This window comes from Aplysia californica, unplaced genomic scaffold (genome assembly GCF_000002075.1).
Source record: "Aplysia californica isolate F4 #8 unplaced genomic scaffold, AplCal3.0 scaffold00617, whole genome shotgun sequence".
NCBI classification, from domain to species: domain Eukaryota; kingdom Metazoa; phylum Mollusca; class Gastropoda; order Aplysiida; family Aplysiidae; genus Aplysia; species Aplysia californica.
Window position 1 is genome coordinate 216,781 of NW_004797887.1, and position 10,126 is coordinate 226,906.

Here is a 10,126-nt window from a genome sequence, read left to right on the forward strand (position 1 = left end):
ATTGAAGAGAGGCGAGAACAGAGCTTTTGGCATTGCTAAGACAGCGAATTTTCTTACACTTATAACGGCCCTCCATTTTGGGCACCTTTCTCGGGGCCGTGCAAGTGCTGTGGAGAGAAGGCACACATACACACATACATTATAGCTTAAAGCAGACGATAAACCATGTTAGAGGGCCGGTGACTTGTTTCGTTTTAGTAAGAGCTTTACAGTACTTGCAACACAATAAGCAACAGATTATGGGTTACAAGAAACATACACAAAAAAGAAGGAGGAGAGATAAGGACGATAGATGTTTGATAGGAAAGAAGGAGCCAACCACCCACCTAGTGACTTGGCATTGCAGCTGCAGACTGACATTGGAATCCCAATTGTAGATAGCGTATGGTATGGTTGTAAATGTGCATTGTATTATATTTTCCTCAGTGATTGTTTGTTAGGGCAAACCTAGTTGAGTAGGACTCTACATCCCAGGAGAAAGAAAGGGATACTCGATAACTTAAGACTTCCAAATGAGAGAAAAGGAATTTGCATCCAATGACAGAGAGTCTCGCTATTATACTGCAGCGTATGGTAACTTGAATGGTATGTCAAATAAAAGAAATACATAGACATACTGACAGTTCAGGGGGAAAAAAAAGGGAAAGACAATCATACAGGCAGAAATAACAGAGGGAAAGAAAAGAAAGACCCATAAATGGCGCTCTCTGGCTACCTGTAAACAAGCACCGACACCTTGGAGATATAGAATCTAGTTATTCCAAGACTGACATAGTGTCAACAAACAGCTGATCCAATCCTGTACGTGCAACTATGTGCATGTCGTGCTACCAGACAAAAATAAGGCGTAACCATTTTAGTACCGTACCAAAGACTATCACTACTACCAGACTTTGACTCCTACATTCAGGAAGGCCCGACCATGAAGTACAAAAGTAGGGCCTACCAGCAACATTATCAGCCGACCACTCTCTTGACAATGAATATGGAGGGCAAACAACAAAGGGGAAAAGGGAAAGAAGAAATGTAGGACCTATCAGTAGAACGCTACAACCACCCGCTTAACTCACCTTCAACATTTTCACCACATATAAGAACATGTTATGTCGAACAACCCATAGATCTACATACGTTCTTCGAATGCAAACTAAAAGCTGAAAAAGCAGGGTGCATTGTATTGCAGCACAAAAAGCATACAGAGCATCCAAACACATGAACATTGTGGTACCCAACACCGCAGCCAATGAAGATAATGCTGAACATCATACAAACGCAAAAAAACAACAAACTACAATACACCAAAAGCAGAAATGCATTAAGCCCACAGTAGAAAACGATGATTTGCATAGAAATCCTCAATTTCTTAATTGCAAAGAAGATTGTAAGTAGATGACATGGAAATAATACTTTTTTTGCATAGCAACCTTTACTTCTCAGTTGAACAGAACAATGTTAGGTGGTGAAAAGGAAATGATTAGCAGAAAGATGTTAAAAACATGCCAGACACTATGAAAAAAGAACAAAATTAACTTTTTAAGACATGAAGCACTCCAGACGTGACAAAGAAGAGCAACACTGAGCTATAAAAATATATTATTAACAGTTGTGTGATTTAACCCATCTCCAATTCCCTGCTTATCTCCACTTGTATGTTTGTTTAAGTAAAGAGAAGCACGGTACATCATCCCCATAAAAGGTTTTGAGAAACTGGGAGGAAAAAGCAAAAAATAAAAAAACAAAAAGACTGAATATGATTCCTTTTCCAAAGTTTGTTATATTTGATCAGATTAATGAACATGACAGGTGAAAGCACAAAGCGTAGCATATTTATGAGCAAAAGATAAGCAAAACAAACACTTTACAAAGGCACAAAGACAACATCATTCACTGCCTCCAACAGGAAATGATGAAAACTGACAATTTTCTTCTTCGGATTCTCTTCGATTAATTGGACACACATACAATATACATGATTCTAAATCACTCTCGTCTCCTTTGCTGCTATCACAACAACAAAGCAATTTTCTTTCTTCTTGAAAAATTGTCTAGTTTACCAAGTGCAACACCACATTAAAACGAGCACCGCGAAGCACCGATCCACAATAACTTAAGTACAACAGGCCCCAAAAAAGCATTACTCAGTTCCCATTGCTGAGTTGCTAGCAAACTCTTGTCTGTAAAATGAAAGGGAACTGATCTTGTTTTCTTATCTATGAAATACTGTGGAATTCTATCACATGGTTGCACTACACTTATGTGAGGCAGCGTGGTGGAATCAGGCTCTCGTCAATTTTTGGGCATGTAGAGTTATTGGTATCATCTTAAAGCTTATTCACTTGTCTTTGTTTGGATGAAAAAAATATCAATTTATCTTGAATACAAGTCGAGATATTTGCGAAAGAAGGAGTTGGGGGTCACCTGTTTTCAAAGGTAAAATTAGAGAGAAAGTGGCCGCCAAAGATTAGTTATTTCCTTAGGTTAAGAGTCCGTGGTAATTGAAAAATTACATTTGTGTACCTTTGACCAACGCTTTTCAGCAAAATCCAAACAGAAATGAGTTCTTAAATGGGCATGAAAGGTGTTCAGCTAAAAAACAAATATTTGATAAAAATTCACAAACCTGCGGAAAAATGCATGTTTCTTTACTTTGATTATTTTGACGAGAGCATGATTCCACCACGCTGCCTCACTTATATCTTTTATTCCTATCAGTGACAAGCACGAAACAGTAGACAAGATATAGGTGGTTGGTGGGCGCTCTGGTGTGATTTGCCCCTTCTTTCCTATCAAACAACCATCATCCCTTTCTCTCTTCTTTCATTTTTTTTGTATACCACTTTCTAGTAACAGCACTAATCTTTGGCACTTATATGACCTATTTGTGTGGCAAGTGCCGTAAAACTCTCACTATATACTAAAATTAACCAAAACTAAAAAATCAGAAAAGATCCACTACAGAATATGTAAACAACACTTTAATACTAAATGTACAAGCAAAGGATAAGAATGTGCAGGAGTACAAGCATGCAAGGTGGCTATTTCTACACACACAAAGCATATATATTGTATGAAAAGCAGAACAAAATAAATGTTGTCAAGAGGATGAATTAGGATTCTAAAATTAATATACAAACTTCTTAATAGTTGGTCAGAATCACAAACATTGTAGGTCCCAGGACTTCTGAATCCCACTTTTAATAGCTCATGTTTGCATGAACAGCTTTAGGCCCGACCATCTGTTCACTAAAAGTATCCATACAATCTTCTTTCCTTCCATATTCTAATTACGCGATAAAAAAGTATGCTTCTCTGGGATGAAAAAACAAGAAAACAATACACATTCTTTCTTTTCTGTAAAGTTCTATTGGGACAATATACCAAAATATTAAACGCTGAGCCTCTTTGGATATCATATTTTGTCACTGTCAAAGACAATATATACAATGTTTGTAATGTTGACCAATGGCAAGTAAAGTTATGGAGAGTCAAACTGGACAATGTACAATGTTTGTGATGTGCACCCTGAACCGTAAAGGTTAATGGAAAAAAGTAATACATGTATCAAATTCACAAACAGAGGAAAAGGAGGCTAAAACAGCTCCCAGACATACATGGCTGATGCTTCTTTAAATGAACTATGAATGGTCTGGTCTGGTAAATGGCAAGTTGAGGAGAGTCTCTACTCAAATAAATTACTTCTGGTAAAAAGGTAAGCACATAGAACAGCAGCGCTGTGCATCTTTGGTTATCATATTCTGTCAAGTAGCCTAACCTCCATGTAAATAAAAGCTACGAAAATCATAAACGATCTCCAAGCCTCTGACAACATTCTCCCTTTTGCATTAACTACTGAATTGCAATGAAAAGTTGAAACAAACTAGAAAAAAACAAACAACCCAGCACCGTTTATGTCATCAAGCTCTCAAGATTACAACTCGCATGAAAATAATACCCCCTCAGAAGGAGACTACAAATTCACTAATACAAGTCATGCTATCAAAAGAGTAGTGAGAGGCTTTTCCATTGACACAGCATTTTGGCTGTACAATGTACGGGAGGAAGAAAGCTATGTGGTAAGATGGAAACAAAAAAGGTAACATGGCCTGCCAGTAGCACTTTCTTACTCCACGAATTGCCAGCCAACTGTTTTTTTCTTCTTTACTACAATACGTTAAATACTCCCACCCCCCTAAAAAAAGTCCTACACAAAATGAAGCTGATGTTTTATCAGAAGACACATGCATAACATGAGCACGACCTTGGAACGTGCTGGGCACAGAGTAAAAAAAATAATAGTATATTCAGAAAAACAAAAAAAATGTTTTTTACAGTATCCGAAATTATAAGTTATAAATATGAGATCATGATATCTTTGGTCCAAAATATTGCACTGCACTGCAATTAATCGTTATCAAAAAATTGTGGTATCACATACATTACTTGGATAACTTCAATTTCCAATGTCAGATTGTTACTCTGAGAGAGCCATTGTAAATAAAGAAAATGCATTTTTTTAAAAGAGGTAGGAAATGGATAAATGTCACAAATGAAAGCCCAGCCAAATATGCAAAAGTACATGTTCACACATACAAAATAAGCCTGTACACAAATTGCACACAGTATCAGATATAAATTTCAACGCCTCCTTAAAACAGTAAAATTAAGATATAAAGCTTGCCCTTCCTCATTTCTATGTCCATCTGGACACAATGTAGGCACACATCTAGACATAGTGTAGACACACACACACTTAGACACATCACAGGCACACACCTAGATTCAGTGTGGATAGGCCCACGATCCCCTTCCCAAAAACACAGAGAGGGGTTGAAAAAAATACTCCTGACTGAACGAACAAAACTACTCAAATTCCACTCTGAATTTCTCCATTTTGGGACAAGACCAAACCCAGCAGGGTTTGTGCCCCTTCATTTTAAAAACATTGACCATGAAAGAAGTGAATCATACAAACACTCAGCAGAAAAATACTCAAAACAAGGGGAAAGTAATTACATGTATATATACAAATATTCAGACTCCAAAAAGAAACCAGGACTTGATCAAATCCTACATAACTAAAAAGCATTTTGATACCTTAGAATTACAAATTTTTTTCTGACATTTTTGGTTGTTTTGAGTTACCAGGACCATGACGTCATAAACCAAATGTTTTATCTGCTCTAGCAAAATCGTAAGTGTATTCAGAGTCAATATCAAGATATTCAAAGAATTGCCTTCTAAGAAGCTTGACACCTGAAACTCAAAATTCTTTATGTCAAATATCTCAAAACTAGGTACTGAGCAGATTTGAGCACTTTGTAATTCTAAAGTAGCAATTTGCAAAGGAAATTTCAAAAAAAAAAAAATAAAGCAAAAAAATCAACAGCAAGAAGCGAAAAGCAAAACATTGAACAAAACATCCACTACGCATTGAGTACGCCATTCAAAGCACAAAGATGTTACAACAGACACCACCCACATAAGTCTCAGCACACGTTTTATGCCTGCACTGATTGGCAAAGATATTATACATGTCAATAATAGTACCCAAGAGCCTATCAACCTGCCACACTGTCTATCTCTTTGTGGGACAGAGATCAATAGTAAGAAAGAACAGGCCTGCCAAGAAAGTTATAGAGAAGTGATATGCCACTGAGATCAGAAAAGATACGAAACCATAACTTATCACCTAAAATTCAACAACTCACACTCAAGTCATACTTTACTATATTTGAGTACATATTAAGGACAAGTCCAACCTAGAGACTATGAGAGCAGGTTGACATAATATGGTCACCACCTTCAGCCTGTTACTAAAAATCTGACATTCCTCTAAAAATAAACAGGCACCAACATTTCCATTGAGAACAAGCCAATCAGAAGTCCTCACTTAATTCAGCACTAAATCTTCTCTTCTCTGGCAACGTCTCTGATGATTATCTACGCTTACAACTTTTCCAACATTATCAACAGTCTAGTTTTCGATATAGTCAGCGTTAATGTTCAAACATCTTACATTTTGTCTCAATAAGTTTTCAATCGTCTCACACATTCAAATTGCTTCGTTACCGCACAACCGTTTTACAATTCATTTAATTTATGTGTTAATCTTGGAATTGTAAAAAGACTGAAATATTTTGGCTTACATTCTATACTTTTTTATCACACATCAGTCAACACTACCACAGGACATACATACATTCCCAAACCTGAGTCAATACTAGTGCTACCACAGGACATACATCACCAATACTATTATAGGACATGCCAGCCCACATACATTCCCAAATCTCAATCAATTCTACCACAGACACACATACATTCCTGTGTCAGTCAACACTACCAAAGACACACATATACGATCTAAAGCTTTATCTCCTCATCAATGACAAGCTCAATGAAATCGCCGTAGATTTACAGGGTGGTAATTTAAGAAGAGATAGCAAGAACAATTTCTGTCATGGAAACACTATATATTGAATAAAAGTACAAAAGTAACCTTCCTGTTTTAAAAAATATAAGCTCCCAATGTTCTAGACAATAAAAAGTAGTTTGAGTCTTTTTTTAAAGGGAATCAAACTTATTTTCATCCAATCTGGGTGAAAATGCAATGCCTGTACAAGTGTCCAAAGCTCCTAAACCCACAAACCTTTCTCTGAACATACAAAATATGATCAAGACAGAGGTATGCCATACAAAGGTAGAATGTTTAAAAAAAAAGAAAAAAAGGAAAGAAAAAAAAGACAAAGAAAACCCCAGTCCACTTGAAAAATATAAGTCAAGTGAAACACAAAGAAATTTAAAGAAAAAAACTAATAATAATTTAAAAAAATTAATTTAAGAATGTTCTGAATTTTTCTTTTCAGAAGCAAGAGATTTTTTTCTGGGATGGGTCAAAAGGCGTATGTTCATCTGTTTCAGTATTTTTTTTAAAAATTACTAAAAACAGACATCCCTGAGAATGATCAAACAACCCCGCCATCCTCTCTGGCCGACTGACTCTCTTTCTGGCGACCCCACGACCCCCCACGATCCCTGCTCGTCTCCGACCATACCGTCACCGGCCTGTTGCTGGCCTGACCCACCGACGAAAAATCCGTCCCATCGTCCATCTCTTCCAAATCCTCCTCCTCATCCTCATCGCCCCTCCCCTCCCGACCAGTGCAGACATCGCCCACCTCCTCCCCTTCGTCCATGCTATCGTACCCGTCCCCACAGAAACAGCATTCTTCTGTGGGGTTCTCCGGGAAGTGCGGCCAGCGCCGCCCCCCGAGGCGGAAATTTACCTGTCGGTAGCAGCAGAAGCAGAGACACTTGACCCACATGGTCCACAGAGGGAACTCCCCGCAGCAGATTACGTCGAAGTACTGGACGAACCCCGTCAGGGCAAACAGCAGAGCCAGCACGGTGCTGATGGTGACAAACACGTGGACCTCACGCAGACTGCTGCCCGGCTGGGGACCACACACAACGAGAATTGTGAAAAATATTGTACAGTCGAACCTACCATGACGGCCACCTCTATAAGACGGAAATGGCCACTTTCCATTTCCCCCCTTGCGTTTTTTTCTTTATAATTTAACTGTGTAAAACGGGCACCTGTCCAACGCGGCCGCGGCCACTATATTTTAACACACAACCCCTATCACACCAAACAATAATCCTTGTCTTAGACAGCCACCTTAGTGACTCCATTACGTTTTGTCATAAATTGTGCATTGGCCCCTGGCGTTGTTGGCGAGCCGTCATAATCCAATCACCTGTTTGTTGTTAGGTAGTCACTCCAACCTATCATTTTGTGTAGGCCCCTCCCACTTTTGACCAATAGGTAACAAATTTTCAGCTGCTGGTGAGGTAAGCGTGTGATCCCTCAAAACCCATAAGCCCCGCCCAGAACTCATACACAAATCATAGGTGAGATGAGTGGTCATTGTTAACGCAGTCTGTAACAAAGTAACAATAGACGTCAACATGAATTTGTGACAGAAGCGTCGCTCGTTCTCCGAGTGGTGGCGACCCAGGTGTTTGTTTTACCATAGCACTCGGTCCTCCTTGTCTGACACATTTCGTTTTATTGTCACCCTTGCACAAAAGCAGCAACAAAATGAAAAAAAAAAAGAAAAAAAAAACCCCCGGCGAAAGCAACAACAACAACAACTATAACAACAACAACTATAACAACAACAACTATAACAACAACAACAATGCCGCGACCTAAGAAAGAAATAACCCTGAAGTCCTGTCATTCGCCACTGATAAGTGTCACAAGAGGTTTGAGTAAGGAGTAGCACCTCCACATGATAACAACCATTTACTGCTAGGAAAAAACAAGACAGACAACAGACCAAAACAAAAAAAAATTTTAACCAGGGAAAGAAAAGGAGCAGGACCTACTTGTAATGCCCTCGATACACCCGCACCAACACTGATACACCATTCTGGATGAACTTGTGATTTGATTAAAACGGACACAGCATACACAAGTCTCAAACAGGGGAAGAAACTTGGACATTTGTGCATGTGACTTTTCAGTTTTAGTATTAGTAAGTTTTTTTATGGCACTTGCAACACAATAAGGTCATATAAGTGCCGAAGATTAGAGGTGTTACTAGAGAGTAAAAAACACAAAATAGAAGGAGGGGAGATGAGGACGATAGATGTGTGATAAGAAAGAAGGAGCAAACCACACCAGAGCACCCGTCAACCACCCACTGACTTTTTAATTCATGGCACACTTGAAAACATACCTTAACATTTACTCCCCTCCTTCTTTTTTTTGTGTTTGTTACTCTCATAACACCTCTAATCTTCTGCTCTTATATATGACCTTATAGTGTTGCAAGTGCAGTAAAACCCGTACTAAACAAAAACCCCCAAAAACTTTGACCACAAAAATGAAACAAAACAATTCCACAAAATGACGTCTCAGCCTTTAGTTTTCGTACGAGTTTTACCGCACTTGCAACACAATAAGGCCATATAAGTGACAAAGAATACATGTGTTACAAGAGAGTAACATATACAAAAAAAGAAGGAGGAGAGATAAGGCTGATAGATGTTTGATAGGAAAGAAGGAGCAAATCACACCAGAGCACCCACCAACCACCCACAAGTCAACGACAATGTTTCGATCAGCGTGAAGAACTCGTACCTTGTACTTGTCTGGGGTGGTCCAGCCGTTCGCGTAGCCGATGATCAGAGTGATGGTGAGCCCTATGTAGACCAGCAGGGCCACGATTGTCAGGTTAAAGAATCTGTACACCTGCACGAGTCAAACAACACGTCTCTCTCTGAGATGTCCGCCGTCTCATTGTGTAGTGTACACGTCTTCACCGTGTCTAGCATACCCGTCTCATTGTGTAGTGTACACGTCATCAACGTGTCTAGCATACCCGTCTCATTGTGTAGTGTACACGTCTTCAACGTGTCTAGCATACCCGTCTCATTGTGTAGTGTACACGTCTTCACCGTGTCTAGCATACCCGTCTCATTGTGTAGTGGACACATCTTCAACGTGTCTAGCATACCCGTCTCATTGTGGGCACACTGTTACCTCGTCTAACTTGTCTTTCTAAATGAGGGCGGTTCTTTAACAGCTTATCTAGCCCGCCTGTCTCACTGTGAGCATGATATTACCTTGTCTAGCCCGCCTGTCTCACAGTGAGCATGATATTACCTTGTCTAGCCCGCCTGTCTCACAGTGAGCATGATATTACCTTGTCTAGCCCGTCTGTCTCATTGTGGGTATACTATTACAACTATATCTAAAAGACCTATCTGTCAGTTATCAGTAGTATAGGGTTTTACGGCGCTCGTAACTGCGTACGGTCAAATGAGCGCGCGAAACACAAGTTGTTTACTTTCGCAAAAGTTCACTGCACGATTGGTTAACTATTAGACTTTAAAATGCAAAAATATTAAAATTCAGTGTAAATATATTTGCGATTTCAAACAACTCTTATAAGTAACAATAAAAATAGAAAACCTATCTCATTGTGGGTACACGGTTACCGTATCTAGCCTGCACATCTCATTGTGAGCATATTGTTGGCTTGTCTAGTACAGCTGTCTCGTTGTAGGTGCACCATTACCTTTTCTAGCATACCTGTCTCGTTGTAGGTGCACC

At 39.1% G+C, this 10,126-nt stretch overlaps 1 protein-coding gene across 1 annotated transcript in view; it reads right to left on the bottom strand.

Annotated features, from left to right (window-relative positions):
- Nucleotides 1–10,126, bottom strand: part of LOC101846988 — a gene marked incomplete in the record, with an annotated part of 33,762 nt that overhangs the window by 2,526 nt on the left and 21,110 nt on the right. The window contains 2 exon segments of the mRNA XM_035972222.1: nucleotides 7,287–7,454; nucleotides 9,152–9,262. Of these exon segments, the coding sequence (XP_035828115.1) occupies nucleotides 7,287–7,454; nucleotides 9,152–9,262 (279 nt within the window).